Raw genomic sequence first — 19,762 nt, 5'->3', positions numbered from 1 at the left:
AGTTTACAGAGTAGTGAGAGACACGTTCTGACCAACTAGCTATTCAAGTTAATACCTGAAAGCCAATAGGCAATTTCTCTTTCATAGATTTCACTATTGAGATGTTGATGGCCCAAGTGTCTGATAGATAACCCAGAACAGTTGTCAATAAGCCATTCATCTCACCATCACACTATTTCCCCCCTCCTGCAAGCCATGAATTCACTTTCCTCACATCTCCAACTCTGTCCTTTAGACAAATTATCAGGTCAAAATGTTTTCAGGTGACCTCGCCTACGTCCGCTCGTTCACACCGTACAAACCTCCAAATATCATATCTATTCCACTGCGCAGCATGAAATCACCCCCAGCAAGTCCAGTTGACAGCGAGAACAAAGACATTGGGGAGAAACTCGATGAGCGATTGCCGTGTCCGCGAATCTACTTGACAAGAGCGCAGAAGACGACATAACGTCGTCTCAAAAGTCAATTCTGTTCAGTTCAGACGATACCAAATGCAGATCTTTCGCCCTTCGTCCGATCTCGTCTCAGCGTCAGACACTTTCCACAAACACAAGTTACGTTCCAGCCGATCGTTCATCCCATGTTGCACAGGACGACATAAGCCTTTCGTTTCACTGCACACCGCCTGATGTTAAACAGTTATGACCGAGCGACGGGGTGGGTTCTTTGTCAGGTGTAACGGACACGATTTATGACTTTATGGCAACTCAAACCGAGATTGTCTTTCAACCATTTATTTCTACTAGAAAGCATCAGTCTAAAACAAAGTCATTTCATTCATACCTAATTAACGTTCCAAAAGTCTATGGTATATCCTTCTTGTAGTACACATAACACCATATAGCCAACAAAAAAAACCCAAGAGCTCGCCGTGCCTCTACTTAGAAATGTACACTGCGCTTCTTTTGTACCTTCTTCCGCTTCTCCTCGTCCTTGCGACTGCTGAAGAAACCACTGACGCTCGCCGCTGCAGGTCCTGCGTAAGGTGCGGCTCCTTGCAATAGACCGCCTAGACCATGACGTTTCTTTCCACCCTCACTAGGACCGGGTTGAGCTTGTGCAGGTGGCGGCGCAAAGCTTGGATTTTGTTGACCATTGGGCGCTGGTCCGCTGCTGCTGGGTCTCGCAGGCAATGCGCCTGAAGCAAAATTAGGTCGAGGGGGCAATGGTGGTGATGGGTGACCATTGTTTGTGCTTGTGCTTGGTTGGTTCTGGAAATCCTGACCAGCCATACCAAATTCCCGACGTAATCGCTCCGTCTCCTGTTCAACCTCGGCTTCTCGTTTGCGACTTTCCTGCTCCTCGGTCTCCAACATCTGCTGAATCCTCTTGCGCTCTTCCTCCTCTGCCTGCTCACGTTCCAGTCTTTTCCGCTCTTCCTCTGCTACCATGGCCTGCAAGCGTTTTGTTTCAGCATCAATTTCAGCCTGACGCTGGGCGTTATTATTTGACTGTTGCGCCGCGGCTTGAGCGCGAGGGGGCGACGATGGTCGGTTGTTATCCAAGGCTCCCGCCATTGCTGGACCGTTGGAGGAGTTTGCTGCTGGTCGAGAGTTTTGGCGGCGTCGGCCATTCGAGGCAAGGATGTGGAAAGGGTCTTGGCTCGGGCTCAGGTAAAGATCCTTAATGGTTTCGGCACTCATGAGAAGAGCAATTTCAAGACCTCTTCGGTCCTCGATCTCAACTCGAGCCATGTTGGGCTCGTATATGGTCAAGGTCGAGTCGTGCTTCGCCCGGAAGAAGGCCACGGTGATATCAGGCTCCTTGCTCTTCTTGCCGCCTACGTTCCTGCCAGTCATATAACATGTCATATCCTTGCTCAAGCGCCCATCTCGTTTCCAGCGAAACACCACCTTGGGAACCAACTCGGCGAGAGATGGCCGGTCTTCCTGATCGATCTGGCTAGAACTGGGCAATTTGAAGGACCTTTCTGGCAGTTCAAATTCCCAAGTATCCGTCTTTCCCCAACTGCCCTGGTGTTGTTTGACGGCGATGTCCTGATCGGGATTGTACAGCGAAACCGCAAAGCTGTCTGGTATGATAGGAGTTTTGGGCGGCGGGTTGCCGTTTTGCGCGCGGATTTCTGCAGCAGATAGAGTGGGCGATACCCATTCAGGCTTGACGCCTACCTCGGCGTATATCACAGAGTTGTTCTGCGAGTCGAAAATGCCAAGCGCATACTGGCCATTGGCGTCGGAAGGAGACGGTCGCTTCACGAGGTATTCGGGGCTCGGGTCTGATCCATTATGTGTAAAGTAAAGAATACTATTGAGCGGGTTTTCTGAAGAGGCTTTGGATCGGTAGGTCGGGAGGTTTTCGTCCAGCATCTTGTCTAGTTCGTTCCTCGTCTACAACTTGAATCGCAATTCGATGTTGTTTGTTTGGTGTCGCAGAGTTAATTCGCAGAATGACGTAGTGATCTATCCAGTTGTAACACGCGCGCAACGCGAGTTTGAGAACGAAACGGTATGTCGCGAATGAAACGAGAAGCCGGCAAAGTAACGAGAGTAGAAAACAAGTCGTACTAATACTCGAATAGGTTGTTGAAAGAAAAAGCCTTGCAGCCCAAACAATTGCGCGGCAGGCTGAGACTTGGAAGGCGGGGCAGTTTTTGAAGCAGGGAAGTCCTCAGCTCGAATGCGATCCAATGCAGCTTGTGACTGATTTAGGATGGTCACAAGGTCAAGACAAACTTGGCTGACAAAGGAATACCAAGATCTTGAAAAGAGTTGAGAAGAGAACAGATAAATATAGAGAAGAATAGAGAGACCTTCTAAGAACATTCCTCTATCTGATTCACTTGATCCTTATTTCCGTTACGTACCGAACGTGGCCAAACGCCACACCCGACTTCTCTACTAATTTAGAGAGGCTGTGCAGTTGCTATTCTCGTCCTTTTCCTTGTCATGTCGAGTTATCGGATTGTGATAGTCCGATGAGAAGCCTCAAATGATCGTCTTCCAATGGCGACTCTGCCAATGAGTGGCGTTCAAGATATTAAGCATCTTCAACTTCCTTGTCAACGCGCGTCCAATGACAAACAACCTGTTTGAGCCTCGCAACTGCGTCACCTTCAGTGCATGTTTCCATCAGGTACCCGTGCTAGTGAACGGACTGATCTGCCCTGCTTCAGGGTATTGGGAATATTGGTCATCAAGGGCACAAGAGACAAAATAACAAGGGCGTACCATGTAGATCTAGGCTCAGTGTTCAGCTTGGAGAATGCTCCTGTTATTGCGTATCTATATACCTCAGAAGTAGAAATCTGTCTTGACTGTTCTAGAGAACCAAAACCCATCGTCATTTATCTCTGTCTCTACCAGCGACACACCGATGCAAAAGCCACAGATGCGTAAAGTGTGTCTCGCTTTTGTGAGACTTTGTAACCCCAACCAAAAATGTGTACATGATCCCTATAACGCCTTGTAATCCAATGCCAATGCAGTGCTGTCCCTTTCATAACGCCTTCTCGTGAATCTCATATCATAGTCCATGCTCGAAAAGACCTTGTTCGTCGACATCCTCGCTCGATTGCAAATGCGACCAAATTTGGATGGCTCTTTTCGCATTCGGTACCTCCCTTTTGCTGGTAACGCAAGTCCACGGGGAGCTCAACGACACAATGATTGCTGTGTGTTTGCGCCCACTTATTTGTGTAGAGCCCAATGCCAGTCTAATCCTCAAGCATAGTCCAATGCGCTCGTCATCGTGTATTCCCGTATCATAACGCTCTTAAAGCCCTCCTCTGTCGGGCTCGATCCGAAAATATGTCGCGAAGCAAATGATGCACCAGTTATCCCTCAATTTATCGCGCGGGCGTGCAAGTCCGTACTCCTTCAACACGACTGTCCGGTTCACGCCATTGCGTTATGCGGGAGGCGCATTATTTGTCGTATTTTGTGTATTGTTTTGTGTAGTTTCTTGTGTAGGATTCTGTTCTTCGTCTGTGGCGGGAGGTCCTCTGCGCGGTCGTCGTCTTCGGCGTCGATTTTGTAGGCGTGGTCGGCAGCATGGATACCAACAGCAGAAGAAGCACGCAACCACCAAGCCGATGGCCAGGCCGATCAGAAAGCCGCGCATGATTTTCTCTCCATTAGAGCCTCCCTTAGCGATGCCCATAAACTTCTCGCGAAACAAATCATCTGCGAACGCATTCGAGGGAACGACGTTTCCGGTGGTGCCGGCTGTTGAGGATTGATCACTTTCTGGCGACGAGGCGTGCTCGCCGCGTGAAATAAGATGCCATGAGGGTGGTATAGGCATTGTGCGAAACCGGTGCGGCAGATAGAAGATGGCTGCCAAACGAATGTGAGAGGCGAGGGGGCGGAAACTGAGTGATTAAGCTTAAATTGTAGCGATCGAAGTAACAAAAGTAAGTTGTGAAACTCGAGACAAAGTCCGAAAGATGGACCGGAGCGGAAGTAACGGAGGTGGGATATGTCGGGCTAAATGATCGACAAGATGCGCACCACCGGGGGTATCAGATTTGACCGCCGAGATGATAAAATAATCTAGTCGCTTTATGCCGCTTTACATCAGCATAAAGGCTATTTGTTTTTGGCGCCTCAAGCTCGGAAGATAATTCCTTCTACCCTCTAAAAGTATTGTGCCTTCTTGGCCCGTCAAGATGAGGCAGTTGCCGAGTGACGATGGAAATACGGCCCGTCTTGCGAATTATATCGTCAGTGAAGAAATGCAAGTGTAGAGACCGGTGTCGGACTTGACGGAGAAATCAACATAAAACAAAGCCAAGATTCTTGAAGAGAAAAAAAAAGTCCGGAGGTTGAAGAAAAAGGTGATTGAGGATGGAGACAAACTGGGGGTTGGGGGTTGGAGAAGGTAGCGCAGCGCATGAGAGGAAGGAATCTTGTAAAACCCTCAGACAGAATCGACAAGGATCTTCCCTTTCTCCAAAGCTAATAAGCATCAAGGAAGGCAGGGAGCAGGGAAGATCCTATCTGACTTGCCCGCATCTCTCCGCAACTTTCAGCTACAGCATCTCTCCCTCTGTCTCTCCCTTATAACACCTCCCTCTTTAAGCTAATCTCTTTAACTAACGAACGGTCCAGATCAATGTCATGTCGAGAGAGACGCCAAGACGTTTACGAATCCCCCAACGGCCCAAGCTTCAATGTCACGGATATACAGTTTCTAATCCACCCGATAGGATAGGCTCGACGCCAAGAAATGCATATCAGTACTATCGTTTCCAGTGTTTGCATCAAACTGTGAATGTCGTTTGTGTATAAGCGGATGCTAGCAGAAGAGAACTGAGGCATCTCTCGATCTGAAAAACAAAAGCAATTAGTCTCAACTTCAGCTTCACTTTCAGATTCACTTCAATTAATCGTTGATCCTTGACAAAGGCTAAATTCTAATGCCTTGATCGGTCTAGAGGCTATACACGTCATGACCCCATTGGTTAGACCCGCAATGTGGATGTTCCCCCGCCCCGAACCCGGAAACTGCGGGGTGCTGATAAGGTTGAGGCGGCGTCGGGGAGACTTCCGTTTGATAGAGAGAATGAGAATGACTCGGTTAAGCAGGTCCTGTAACAACAACACCATTAGAATACCATACACAGACATGGGTAGCAGAAGAACTATCCTCTAAGATTTAGAATACCAAACAAAGTAACCTAAGTACACATCTAAGCTACTAGGCACCATAAGGTGACCAAATCATTTCGTCTCTTATGTTCCGGATCATCTTCTGACACCCTGACGAGACGACAGAGTACTAAGTGGTCAGACAGACTTACATAGAGGCAGCAAAGAGGTAGCAGAGAGTAAGAAAAAAAAAAAGCAACAATTCTTCTCTGATCGCTATGGTTACCACTATCATCTAGCCATGTCTCTTACTCCAGAGATTACAAAACTGAGCGCTATCTTCATGCACTTCCGGGGGCTTCTGCTTTGCCTTTGCCGCTTCTTCCTCTTCTCTCTTCCTCTTCTCCTCTTCCGCTCTCCTCATGCCCTCTTCTAGTTCCTCCTTCCTCCTGCGTCCTTCGAGCCAACTAGTCAAGGTTAGCTATCAATCACAAGATGCTGTTAGATTCAACTCACAGGCTCGTGATAGTGAAAATGGTCGACGCAGCAATAACAGAAAACATTTCTGCCATCATCAAGATGCGTGGGTGATCGACCTTGAACGGCCCATTCTTGCTGGGCTGTGACACCTCCTATGCTCGATAACCCGCGAGCACCGCTGCGACCACACCACTTAAACCGAAGAGAATGATCACCAACATTTGCCTTTTGGGTACCTCCGGCACAGACATAATAGACGTTGCGCCAAAGTACAGATACGTAAGGACGTCGTTCATTGCAGTGGCGAAGGTGTCCCGTGTATGGCTAAGGCGTTGAGTGCGTAAACCTGAAGATCGTCAGTCTTTGTATGTATGATACTTGTAGGCATCGCTTACATTCATCATCCTTCCACCAGCATTTCTTGATACCCTTGTTTGCCCGGTCGAGATAAAATGAGGTTACAAGGGCAGTTGACAACTCGATGAGCGCGATGGGTGAAAGCCACCACCAACCCCAACTGTTCGGGCGCTTGGTGGCGGGAGAGACTGGCAACAATACATTCGCCTTGAGAAAGAGGTAGAACCAAGTGTAAGTTATCAGACTTGCCAGCCACAAGTTGGACATTTCCTTTTGCAAATATCCGGCCGGGTCCCACCATCTGTTGCACTCTTCTGGGCTGATTTTGCCTGAGTGAGGTGGTTGTTCTGCCTTCTCTTCCATGCAGAGTATCACGAGTTCGGCTATCTAGGCGAACTGGTGGACAACATCGTTAGTAATGTTTCTTTCACGGGATTAAAGAACTTGCTTACCAATTCCAGAACATAAAAGAGTACTCTGAACCAATAAAAGAATGATATCGAGGTTGACTGGTTCTCCTTCGGTGGCTTTGCTTTGACGCGCAGATACAGCAGGCTCCAGACGATGAACAAGCAACCTAAGGGCCCGAGGATGCAGGCGAATAACAGTGTGCTGGCCATGATGGGATGTATCAGCTGAGCTTCGTGAGAGATGTTAAAAGCGCCGCGGCGATGATAAAGCTGCGGCAGCGATATTCGTGTGACAATACAATACGTGAAGATGTTGTTGCGTGATGGTTGATGGTTGAGCTAGAAGAACTTGCCATAGCAGAAACATATATCGTCCAAGACCAAGGTCGTTTATGAGAGAAGGAGCAATGAAAGAGAAGAATGCCGTGAAGAGGGAAGGTCTAATTATTAGGTAGGTAGGTGCCTGCCTTCCAAGAATATGAAAACCTACTGGTAAGGTAGGTGCCTACTGGAGTCCTGACCTAATAGGCGGGTAGGTAGTGAGAGCCGGCACAATTAATTGTCCTCTACTGGCACAATTCTCCTCCATCTGCTGCCTTCGCTGTTGCCTTCAATCTCTTGCTCCCAATGGAATTGTCGTGCTGAGGTCGATACTGGACGTCCTTTGGCCCGACAGCACTACGATAGGTAGTTGTAAGATTTATGTTGAACTATATCGTGTAAACGCTTGGTCAAATCAATTTCAGGACCTCTTATTCGATCCTAAGAACATATATATTGGTATGATCGTGTGAATGCTTAGCACTTGGTGCTGTAAAATGTAGTGTGCGTCCAGTCAGGGGTAGCATGAACTGACTCACCCAGCTCATGATACCTTATAATCAAGGATGAGACCGTATCCCGTGTCCCACAGAGGAACCATATTGCTGTCTTTGATCATTCTCGTGCTCAATTTGAAGTTGCGTTACAGACCATCAGGTCTTAACAATGGAGACCGTCGATTTTATGGTCGTTGGACCTGGCAAGATTTTGTATCCTTTCTCGCTGTAGTCCAATTCGCGATCTCATTGTACACGTCGGAAGAGACTCTAAGTTGATATACCGTAAGGTGGGTTGTACTAGAAATCTTTGCTGCATCCAGAAAGAAACGCTGGCTATCATTGACTCGGCCACTATACGAGGCGGAGTCTGGGCAGAGCATCGCTTATATATTGAGCTCAGGACAAATGACATGCCAGGTACTTACAAGTGTCCAGATTTCCGAATGAATACATGAACTTTTAGTGTGAAGCCAAGACAGCTCACAGGCAGTGTGGTGCATAGTTACTTAAACAGTACGCTCACCACTTCGACTCACATATGGTTTGAACACAAGGTCGAAACAGCAGAGCATCAAGAATGGGGTAGCTTGATCCTGGGTGTGAGAGACATGAAGGCGGGTGTTCATGTCAAACCCAAGGCCAAAAGACTCCTCAGAACTACTTCTGCCAGACTTTACAGGTCGGGACAAGTCTGATGCCACCCTTTCCCATCAAGATATCTGGCTGGATCGGACATGAGTACGAAACAGCTAGATTAGTGACTGTGTTCAGACAGCATATGATGTTGTATATCTGTATGCCACCAAGGAGATCCAAGTGAACTGGTTCATTTGAGGTAAGTAGTAGACCAGAAACTACTATTATACATAAGTAGCCAGCTCACTTACCATCTTGGAACCCAGAAATAACCCAACATGGCCGTCGCTCCTTTATGTGACACCTTCCAAAAGATAACTCGAGAAACTTCCACTTATACGGTTCCTAACGTGATTCTTTCCTTGCGCTTGCGGCACCGCAGACGGTTATACCGATGAAGAAGACACAGAAACGGCAATAGCCATTGCTGGAACATCAAGGTGTTTCGAGCAAAGAAGCTAGACACCTACATATTCTTTGAAGATGAAGGTCACACAATGGTTGCCTGAAAGTCATACGAGCTATCTCCTGGGGCAAGGGAAGTTGACTCTAGAAGGATAAGAGACAGAATTGCTAAATTGCTTTGTAGTAGATTGGACTAGGGCGGTTGTTGGCTTAATTCTTGTCCGTCACATTCACGACACGTGCTACAGGTATTGCAATAACCCGTGTTCAGCATGGATGAACTTTAATTAGGCGATCATTTAGCCTGATCCTATTCCATCCTTCCCATTTCCCAATTTGGGGCATGATGTTGTATCGAAGAGCTATCTTGCTCCTTATACCATAGACCCCTGCTTTCTGCCTGCTAGTGTTAGGCAGCCAATCCACCTTGACCATATCGACTTACACCGACGAGTCGATATAAAAGGGCAACTCAATGCTTCAGTTAATTCATTATTCTCAGTCACAATTCTTCATCTTCATACAAATCTTTGCCCTCTTAAGCTATACTGTCAGAAACAGTCATGTCTTCAACAATTGATCCTGCGGGTGCTTCACCCAACGTCACAACCCGTCAAACTCGCAGTTCAACCCGTCAAGCACTTACATCATCTGCTTCACTTCGAAGAGACCAAAGTCCAGACTCTGACTCCAAGAAGCCCCCAATCACTCCTCTTCCATCAGACTACTCAAGATGGCGAATCCCTCTTCCTCCTGAAGACCGCGACGCCTTGGTCACTAAGCATGACTGGCTCACTACTCATACCGTCCCTCTTCCCAAAGATGTTCTTCGCTCTTTCTCTCTTGATCCTGCGACATACCTCAACCCCGTGGATGCCACTTATGTTTTTGCACAGGCCGAGGCTGGCACTGCAGTCTGCATTTCACCTGATGGCATTCTTCTTACCTGTGCCCATTGCGTTGCTGAGAACGCAGGGGAGCTCGCAAAGGTCCCTTTCCGCGTTCTTATATCCGCAAGCGGAAATATTGTCATGGCTCAAATAATCTCATGGGACCCAATTCGAGATCTGGCTCTCCTGATCATCGACAAAGCCCAGTCACCCCAAAGGCCTTTTCCTTATGCCCGCATTGCATCATCCCCTCCCAAGTTCAACTCCAAACTCCTGTGCATAGGTCATCCTGGCTCAGAGGACCTTGAGTCAAGGAAGAAGAAAAAGACCGGGTATGGCACATTGGAGCTCAGCGAAGGTGCATTCCGTGGAATGGCCGAGGATCAGGACCCTCATGACAATAGCAAAATCGGAGCTCTCAAGCACGACTGCTGGACGTACTGGGGGCACAGTGGTGCAGGCTTATTTGACCGAGCGACGGGGAACTTGGTAGGTGTGCATTCGAGCTGGGATGATAAAACGGCTATGAGAAGGGGTGTGCCTTTGGAGGCGGTGGCGGCGTTTCTTGAAGAGTTCGCGATGAGTAAAGGAGAGGCTTTCGGGAAGAGTTGGCAATGGTATGTTAGGTGAAGTCAAGAGGATATACTGCATAGAACATTATGAGGAACGACTGTGATGGAAGCAAGCCGGAGCTGTATTTACTATTCAATAATAAGAGGATATCAAAGCAAGGTACTTGAAAGCGACTATCTTAAATCTTAACTTTAAAAGATTTATGTATCTACGTAGTACTACACATGAGTATTTTTCACAAGCGCCAATATCATGTCCAATTCCCAACATACCTCCCGTAGGGCAACGTCCACAAGATCCGACTTGTACAAATCCCGGCCATCCTAGCCATAATACATACACCTGATCCGATCCAACCCGCTTCTGAATTATCAACCCTTCCTCCATGTTCTGTACTGTACTGTGCTTTGCTTTGCTGCGCTGAAATTAAGATGCAAGCCCAAAAATAGAACGACGATGGACATTCCCGCCGTTTGTTGTAGAATAACACCTGGTCGACTTTTCAAACGCCATAACCCGCAATGTCCCCATGAAAGATGAAAAATGCTGCACATGAAAGCCGTGGCTTGATCGCTGCTCTCCTCTACCTCGGTGAAAGTTCTTCTGACAAAAGCAAATAGCTTTGATGGAAACTGTCCATAAGCCGAATCGCTCCAAGCTCCACGACTCGAGGGAGCTTCAGTTGCCCAACCCGGCAACTCTCTAAAAACCCTTGTCTTCAAACAAGCCTCCTCTTTAGTGACCGAACCATACCAATGATATGGTTCAGCTCGAGACATACGCAGTAGGCCAGTGCAGCATTTAGCGTTCTGCCCCGTAATAGCTCATGGTTGGTGTTTCAGGTTCACCACCTCAGCTCAGAAACGCCGACCCACTGAAACAAACATCACCAAACGTCATGCAGGCAACCCAACCTGCCTACTGAATCTTGCCTGCTCCCACTTGCACGACTTCCAAGAAACGCATCTGGGTCTTGCCCCGGCGTAATGAGGCCATGTATCGGTGGGTTGTGCCGACCCTGCAAGTCTGACGTACAGCATGCATCTCATGCTCGCCTCTCGATAGTATTCAGGTTTCGGTAGGCGCCGTTCAAAGCCTGTTGCTTGGACTGCAAGACTGATCCACCAAAGCCAGCGACTCCAAGAATAGCTTAGATGATGCCTCCCGGAGGATCGTAACCTGTCGGCGCTCCTCTCGAGGTACTGCCTAGCCCCGCGCTGCCCGGCTCCCCGTCTAATGGTGCGGTCGTCGTTTTTCGAAGCATGAACATGGGTTTCTTGCCTTCTTTATCCAGCTGCTTAAACAGAATCAATGGCTTCTCCTCTAGACCCAAGCAACGCTCTTGGTCTCCATACACAATGTAGAGGGCATACTGGTCCCAAGGGGCGTTGATCTGGTACTTTTTGAGTGCAGCAGGTAGAACCTTGTAGCAAGGGTCCTCCATACTAACACGGAACGATTTGAAGATTTCGACTGAAGCATTGCTCTGGCTGGGTGTATCAGGTACAGGGGTTTCTCGTCTGCGGGGCGGTCCTTGCGGTGCCTTTTCGCGGGAAGTATAAGCTGCATTGGCGTGACCGTCGTCGTTGAAGGTGGTTCGTGTGGAGGGCGTCGGTGCTTCGCTGCGGTAGGATCGAGAGGCGAGGGTGGTAGCGGGCATGTGGGTCTGGGGGGACGTTGGAGAGGGAATGTTGGGTGAGGGATACGAAGGAGATGATGCGCCTTGGCCCCCTCCGTTCATCGCTGCAAGATGAGAAGACGATAGGACGGCCCGTTCTGCTGCGCTGGAAGGATCTAGTGCGGTCTCGGCTATTGACCTCTCGTGCGTGGATTGCGTGGGCGATGCGTTCTTAGGTGTAGCTCCAATTAGGATCTTGCGAGTTGAGTATTGTCGCTTGACTGAGCCTCCAGATTGACTCGAGCCCGGGGGTGGTGTTGGTGCGGGGGGCGATATGGTAGTTTCGTATCCATACGCTTGCTGGTTTCCGGACAGGTTGGGCAATGGTTGCTGCGCATCCTTGACAAGGCGCAAGGCTGGCAACATATCTTCTCGCAATCGTCTGAAGTCGTCCGTCATTCGTCGCAGATCCTGTTCGAGTAGACTCATGCGTTCGTCGCGGAGGCGAAACTGTTCGACCAAATGTTTGATGTCCTTGATAGTTGCAGTAGCATATTGCGCTTCAGCGTCGGCAGCTGCAGGGGTCACAAATTAGAATCACGCCAGTCCACCAAGGAGGGGAAACCGGAAACAACGTACATAGGGGCAGGTAATGGTCGCTCTCAATGGGCACATCTTGAGCCTTTTTGACATCATAGACGCTTTTGAGGATCGTAAGACGATGTCCCACACTGGCGATGCCCATGCTTTTAAGATCATCATGCTGTAGCGCAACAAGAGCCTCGCCGACAATCTCGTTTTCTGTAACGGTTCAAATGTCAGTTATCACTCTCTCAAAGTGGCCGGCATGTTATACGAAGAGGGGGAGGTGGCCATGCCCAGACTAGAGACGTACCTATAAAACGATCGGCATACTGTTGGAGACCGATGGTGCCAATAAAATCAGCACATTCCTCGACTGTCCATTCAGAGATGATGGTTTCTGGGAGACGGTCGGCGCTGCTGCGGTGGCCGTAGGTAGTAGGAGTATGCTCCGCGGACGTAGAGAGCTCAGAGTCTATGGGAGAATGCTCAGAGTTGGTGATGGGAGAGCCCATGCTTCGCTCGTATTCGTCGTCGGCATCGGACTCGGCGTAGGCTGTGCCACCATCAAAGCTCATCATCCTGACGGTTATGAGGGAGTTGGCGCCAACAGCTGAGGAGGTAGGTAAGACGAAAAACTAATTCGGGCGACGGTGGTGGTGGTGATGCCGCAAAGAGCAGACAGATGCGCTGGATCGGGCACAGTCGGCTGAAGAGGACGAGGAACGAGGTTTGGAATTTGCCGGTCGGTCAGTCGAATGCTTCGTACTTTCATTCAAGTCGTGATCGGAAGGTCATTAAGAGGAGTCGAGAAAATGGGCGCAATCTGCAGGATGCGAGAGAATGAATCGAATGGCTGAGCTACTGGGTAGCAAGCAGAAGAATTGGCTTAAGGGTCCAGAAATAATTAACCCAAGAGCCGGCCGAAATTCGCATAAAATGACCAGATTATTTCGTCTCTTATGCTTTGACAGGCAACTTTTCGATGATGGCTGAAGCAAGGCAAGGTAGAAGTAGGAAAAACGAGGATCACAAGAGAATAAGTAGACCCAGATTCGAGGCCGTCGATGCGAACAAAAGGAAAAGTCTGGTGGGAGGTAGCCAGAGGAGAAGAGAGCGGCTGTGGTGGTGATGATGACGGGGTTGTGTTGTGTCTTGGTCTTGGTCAAGCCTGTCTTGCTTTGGTCTTGCTCGTGGAAGCGCTTGGGTGTGGAAAGAGGAGGTGCTACCCAAGTTGGGATAGCCTCCACTCACAGTACCAACGACCTGCGGAAACCAGCACCTCTGTTTCTAGGTACCGAGTACATGAGATGACAAGGCTTCAGTCCTTTTTTTGGAAGTACTCCGTACCTAGCTCGACTCTTGGCCGTTTTCATAGTGGGCCATGCTGGGCCTTGCTGGGCGGCCTGGGAGGGACTTTGAATAACTGATCCTCCACTGAGAACTCGCCTTGGCTCCCGTCCCGCTCCACTGACAGCATCCCCCTGCCGGCGCCCCGGCCAGGCCCTCGCGCACTATTATTATAGGTGCCGCTGCTGTAGCCCGCCCAACCATTCCACTATTCAACCCTCCGACGTATCTCTCAACCGGCCATTGGATGGTTGTTGTTTCTTCAATAAATAAACGGGCAAGTTCATTAATGTCCATAAACAAGAGTCAATGTTGGCTCGCAACACGCGTTCGGAAAAGTCTCAGCCAACGGGTTTAAAACATCCTGATCCCTGGGAAGCCGCTTGCTGGAATGTATCGAACTCCTAGTCCACTCAATTAACCTCAGTTTGTCTCTCCTTCAAACATCAATAGACTTAAGCACCATGGAAATGAGGTATGCAGGGAAGTTTATCAAGACCTGGATGTAAACGTTCATGGTTCAATCGAAAGACAGGACTATGACAGGCATTCTGGGGAAACATTGTTTGTTTGAGGCCGAGCACCGAACATTCCCGCGTATACAGCCATGGATATGGACTCGGAATTATCATCGTGTACGTGTCTCTCGAGCAAGTAAAATTATAGCCAAGAGATCGGGAACCCACAGCTACAGAACTAGTTGTCATGACCGTTGATGCCAGGGATAATGCACAAGCGAATATATCTGATCATAATTTTGTTTGATTAGTCGAAGTAGAGCTATACTACTTCTTTCTTATATACGTCGTCTAATTATTCTATATGCCATACTCTGCAATCTTAACCTGCAAGGCGGTTGCTGAGTCTTCCTCGTGATACCCATTCCAAATATGGCCCATACCTCAACACGCCTTCAACTCCGTCAACCCGTTTCAAAAACTCTTATATAAGAGTGTGTGTAAATGCGGCAGCCATGTGGCTAGCCACCGAAGAGAATCAAGGACATTAAACGTCGTGCAACGTCGTCTTCCTTTACAGGACGGATCTAGTAATTGCATAAACGCCACTCAGGAAACTCCTGAGCACATAGGTGGATTAAAAAACATGTGGTCAAACACCAGAAACAAAAATTTGATTAGGGCCACCATATTAGCGGAGGGGGACCTTGGAATCCTGGACGCCGTGTCGGACAACGTCCTCTAGGCGCCAGCGAGGGGCCTTGAGGGGAATTCGGTTGTCCTTCCTCCATTCGGCCTCGTTCTCGGGTGAAACACCTTCCGGCAGAGGGTCCAGTCCACCAGCTACACCGGTAGAAAACTTGATCTGAAGAATGTCGCCAACCTCGTCACATGCCGCCAACAGACGATCCAGGTCCTCCTTGTTGTGGGCAGCAGAAACACAGAAACGGGCTCGAGAGCTGATGAGGGGGGTAGCAGGGTAACCGACAACGACAACGGAAATCTTTCGTCGAAGCATCTCATGACTGAAGGCGGGAAGCTTGGCGGGGTGGTAGAGCATGACAGGAATGATGGGAGAGTCATCGTGGCCGTAGACGATGAGACCAAGACGTTTAAGTCCGAGGCGCAGATATCGGGAGTTGAAAGCAATACGCTGCAGACGCTCCTCACCTTGACCAGGGCACAGCTCGCCAGTGATGAGTTTCAGAGAAGCCAGAATTTGCATGAGGACACAAGGAGCGGGTGTCTCGCCGTACTGGGTAGCAGCGTTGGTGCTCTTGAGCTTGTCAATGATGTGCTTGTCAGCTGCGACATAACCACCGTTGGCGCCAAAGGATTTTGTCAGAGTTCCCATGAGAATATCAACCTCTGCAGGATCGATGCCAAAGTAGTCACAGACACCACGACCGCGGGGACCGAGAGCACCAACAGAGTGGGCCTCATCGATAAAGAGATAAAACTTGTACTTGTGCTTCAGCTCGAGAATTCCAGGAAGATCACACATGGTTCCCTCCATAGAGTAGAGACCTTCAACAACGACAAGAATCTTCTTCCAGGGGCGGTGGGTGCGGGGTTGACCTTGAGAGATAGCCTCACGAACAACACGCTCGAGATCGGCCATATCGTTATGCTTGAAAGACTGGATAACAGCACCGGAAAGACGAGCACCAACACGGATAGAAGCGTGGTTGAGCTCATCAGAGATGATCAGGCAACCCTTGGAGACGATGGCGGGGAAAGAGCTAGAGTTTGTAACATAACCCATAGAGAAGACCATTGAAGCAGGCTTTCCGACGAACTCGGCAACTTCACGCTCAACCTCGAGAGCAAGATCGGAGGTACCAGCAGCGCCGCGAGGGCTGCAGAAGCTAATGCCATATCGCTTGACACACTCCTCAACAGCGTCGGCACAGGGACCATCAGACTGAGCAAAGCCAAGGTAGTTGTAGGAACTCATGTTGAGGGTCTCAGTGTAGGTGCCAGTGTATTCATAGGTACGGTTGAAGTCATCAGACTTGCGGTCCATCAGAGTGATAAATCGTCCAGGGACACCGGTAGTAGGGCGAGCGAAGCAGTCATCTAAACGCATCTTGAGACGTCGGACGTAGAAGTTGTCGAAATCACTGTTGAGGGCTGCGTAGCCATTGCTGGCCTTGAGAGCACGGTAGTGCTTGGGATTTCCGAAACGCTTGCCAAAGAAATCTCGAATGTGACCAATGACAATCAGAATGAGGTAGCTGATGTACGTGGTGAGAATGAAGTAGTAAGGAGGCTCATCTTCGACAGGAGGCTCAAGGGCCTCTCCATGAGACTGGCTTACGTAGCGGTGACTTGAGTGAGAGAGGGGGCCGAACTGGGCGTCTGCTCGTTTTTGGCGGTCGATCTCCTCGGCGGTCTGGGGTTGGAAGATGGTAGTTGTCGACGTGTCGATGCTGTTGGGATCACCAGGGCTCGCAGTGGAGAGTGAGATGGTTGGCAGACCGGGAGAAGGAGAGAATCCAGTAGCGTTGGCCTGGTTCTGCTGAACGGCGGCGAGAGCTTGTTGAGCACCAGTAGACTTGGGGCTACTGGAGAAGAAGTTGGTGATACGGTTGCCTTTTGAGGTAGAGGGGCGCCTCTCGCCCGACTTGACGGGTTGAGACATGGAGGACGAAGATGAAAATGGATTCAGCCGACGGGGCATCTCTCCTGGCAAAGGTGTGTCGTTTGGTGGTGCGCGAGCGAAAGGGAGGCTAGGTCGCGAAGATGCCGAAGGAGAGTTCGGGATCGGGTGGGTTGCTGAAGCACAAGAACTTGAAAGTCTGGCAACAAGAGGCGGGTGTCAGCAGGAGATTGAGTTTTGAACAATTCGATCAACAGAATTGGCCGCAATGCATATTCTCGGGATGGGAGATTATGAAAAGTCAAAAGCTTCCAATGGGGTTGTGAAAATGTTGGGCAGTGCAAAGAATAAAGCCAACTATGCAACGCGTGGCAGAACGAGCAGCAACACAAACAATGACAATAAAGAAAGTTGAGTTGAGCTGGAACTATGCACGGTACAGCAAATGTTGATGAAGGAGATTCTTTTTGATAAAGAGGTTTAAACTCGAAGGTGTAGGTGAGTTAGGTCAGGTTAAGGTGGTGCGTGGTCCAGGAGGCACAGGGGGACGCAGGAGGTGGCGTCGAATCAAACTGGGAAAGTAAAGATCCGCCGACTGCAAATTGCTTGTGGGCCTCTTAGCGGATCCATCCGTGGTCCAGCCAGGAACAGCTTAAAACACCAGATGATCGGCTCCAGAATACCAGGGGAATAACGGAATTGGGTTCCAAGCGAGACATAGAGACGATCTCGGGTGCTTTTTAAAGAGGGGGGAGACTGAGAGAATCACTGACTTACCCAGGGGAGTTACTGTTCAACAGAAACGCTCTGTGTTATGCTGTTTGCTTGCTTCGGATTCCAAGGCCCGAGACAAGTTGTTGATCGTTGAAAAGTCCGTAGATCGATCCAAGCTCTAATTCAATCCAATCGATCAGGCCGCAACGCAAGGGTGTGTCTTTGCGGAACGAGTCAAGTACGTAGGTAGGATTGAAGGAGTGTCCGTGGTTGTTATTTACTTAGTTCGATAACCAAGTATTAAAGCAATGCAAGATGATATTGATCGAGATCAACAATCAAAGATTGAAGATCGAGTAATCGAAGTGCTGGTAATTGATAGATGTGAAAACCGGAATGGCTGGGAGTTGGCTGTTAGTCCGCTCACTCGGCCGAGGCCTGTCTGCAGGAGGACAATGAAGCGTAGAGACGACGACTATAACCCCAACAAGCAGCAACAAAGTGGTGATGGAAGTGAAGAAAGACGACCAAGACCAGATGGCAGTGAGTCTGGGTAGTTGATTAATTATTTGACACAACAGCGGAGTCTGCGGCACAAAGTGGGAGGATCTCGGTGCATTAAAAAACAATCAAAGTCCAGGTTTTCCGCTCCACGGGAAACAGCGGGGATAGGATGGATGGTACTAACGTTAGTATTAGGTACCTGGCATTGGCGTTCAGATGCACTGTGGTGAGTGGAATACAGTACAAAGTTACTGTTGAACAGACTTCCCATCAATGAACGTAAAAACGGGTTTAAAGTTGCATTTTACGTGTACCTGCACGGCTGACTGTACCACCCAAATGCGATGTACGATGTACGAGAAACAAGTACAACAGCATAGAACAGCAACCGCAACAGCCGGGGAGGACCGGACACAAGCATGAGATAAGAACTGGATGAATGAATTCAAGGGGTCAACCAGCGGGGTCCTGCAGTGAGTTTTTTCGTCTCGCCTCTCGCTCCCTTGTAGCTGCACACGACAACTGGTTGAGGTGACAAGGGTTTCGCTGTATTGGACTTTCAGCACTGCCTTTTTTCTTCCATGGTCTAGGGAGGCTCGAGAGCCCCGAGGCGAGGCGCGTATCGTCGACAGTTTATGCCCCGTCCCGTGCCTATTTCATTTTACGGACGAAGCCTCGGAATCACAGAAATGGTGTTCGTAATCATCAGAGCATATCTTTGGCTCCCTCCTTACTCAATGACAAGGTAGTAGTAAAGGATGGATGTTTGCAAAATAACGAACCCCTACAACTCCGAGCTCTCCGGTCTGCGAATGGGAACACTCGGGAGCCTCTAAAAGGAAGCGCCACATTTTCATTCTAGGCTCGCTTCGCACCAACATCTCTCGCGTCTACCCTCTGTAGCGAATGGCAGCTGTCCAGGGGCCGAGGCTCTTCACACCATCAGATCTTGTGCTCTTCCATAGCGTTGGTCATGATGAAATCAAAAGGAAGTGAGATGTCATCATCCAGGGGCATTGCCGTCCCTAAGCTTCAAACTTTCCGTCGAAGCCGACAACGATGATGACATTCAATTTATTTACTGATTTTTTAATTGTTTTCGCATGGACTAAAACGCAAAGTCTCAAAATAGTCATCCTTGCCATTGATCGTTTCATTCTTGGACAGTATTTTCATGGCACCTGGTTGGGCAATTGAGGCTAACTGCCTGGTTCGTTTACACGGAACAAGCTAATAGCGCACGCCTGCAGCAATGCTGCTAGTGAAGCTGTATCGGTAATTGACAAGTTCATCGGGGTCCAATAAGAACCCGGGTATAGACTTCATATGCAACCCACAACTCCATCACAGATATCATTTTTATGACATAGAATTCTTACTATGTAAATTTGTTTCGTTTTATCCCATCGAAATAGTTCAATTATTGCACTCAAATGTTGGGCATTCTGTTCCGTACATGCACAAGAATGGTGCGAGTCCCAATGCGCAAAAGGCCAACTGCATAAAGTCCTGGCGCTTGTACACCGACATCTATGACCAGACAGACCAAGGCGCTACCCAAATACAGCTCTGTACTGTATCAAAGAAGAACAAGATCGTCCGCTGTCAAATAACCTTCACCGCCAGCTCCTCTTCAGCCCAACTAACTAATGCACGCGGTCCGCGATGGTCAATCACATGAGAGTGACATTAGTCTTCGCTTTCCTAGGTGATCTCCAGATCAAACTCCAAGAGCATCTTTTATGATACTAGAGTTGAAAGAGCAGCATAGGATTACGCTTTCTCAAGTATTGATCGGCCTCTCAGAGTT

At 49.0% G+C, this 19,762-nt stretch overlaps 5 protein-coding genes across 5 annotated transcripts; 1 reads left to right on the top strand and 4 right to left on the bottom strand.

The window, feature by feature from the left end:
• Positions 1-884: 884 nt before the first annotated feature.
• On the bottom strand, positions 885-2,330 carry FIESC28_07989 (uncharacterized protein; the record flags this gene model as incomplete). Its single annotated transcript, XM_031162129.1, has 1 exon — positions 885-2,330. The coding sequence occupies one exon, from the start codon at positions 2,328-2,330 to the stop codon at positions 885-887; it is 1,446 nt and encodes a 481-aa protein (XP_031013873.1).
• Positions 2,331-5,847: 3,517 nt separating this feature from the next.
• FIESC28_07988 (uncharacterized protein) lies at positions 5,848-6,752 on the bottom strand (the record flags this gene model as incomplete). The annotated part of the gene is made up of 4 exons (XM_031162128.1): positions 5,848-6,019; positions 6,069-6,167; positions 6,282-6,378; positions 6,428-6,752. The coding sequence occupies 4 exons, from the start codon at positions 6,750-6,752 to the stop codon at positions 5,848-5,850; spliced, it is 693 nt and encodes a 230-aa protein (XP_031013872.1).
• Positions 6,753-9,224: 2,472 nt separating this feature from the next.
• FIESC28_07987 (uncharacterized protein) lies at positions 9,225-10,181 on the top strand (the record flags this gene model as incomplete). Its single annotated transcript, XM_031162127.1, has 1 exon — positions 9,225-10,181. One exon carries the CDS (start codon positions 9,225-9,227, stop codon positions 10,179-10,181), a length of 957 nt encoding a protein of 318 aa, XP_031013871.1.
• A 1,093-nt stretch (positions 10,182-11,274) lies between these two features.
• On the bottom strand, positions 11,275-12,905 carry FIESC28_07986 (uncharacterized protein; the record flags this gene model as incomplete). Its single annotated transcript, XM_031162126.1, has 3 exons — positions 11,275-12,317; positions 12,382-12,543; positions 12,638-12,905. 3 exons carry the CDS (start codon positions 12,903-12,905, stop codon positions 11,275-11,277), a joined length of 1,473 nt encoding a protein of 490 aa, XP_031013870.1.
• Positions 12,906-14,823: 1,918 nt separating this feature from the next.
• Positions 14,824-16,776, bottom strand: FIESC28_07985 (uncharacterized protein; the record flags this gene model as incomplete). Its single annotated transcript, XM_031162125.1, has 1 exon — positions 14,824-16,776. The coding sequence occupies one exon, from the start codon at positions 16,774-16,776 to the stop codon at positions 14,824-14,826; it is 1,953 nt and encodes a 650-aa protein (XP_031013869.1).
• Between the last annotated feature and the right edge of the window lie 2,986 nt (positions 16,777-19,762).

The sequence above is a fragment of the Fusarium coffeatum genome (assembly GCF_003316985.1).
Source record: "Fusarium coffeatum strain FIESC_28 chromosome Unknown BRIP53273_contig_179, whole genome shotgun sequence".
Classification (NCBI taxonomy): domain Eukaryota; kingdom Fungi; phylum Ascomycota; class Sordariomycetes; order Hypocreales; family Nectriaceae; genus Fusarium; species Fusarium coffeatum.
This window is presented reverse-complemented; position numbering and strand designations above follow the sequence as displayed.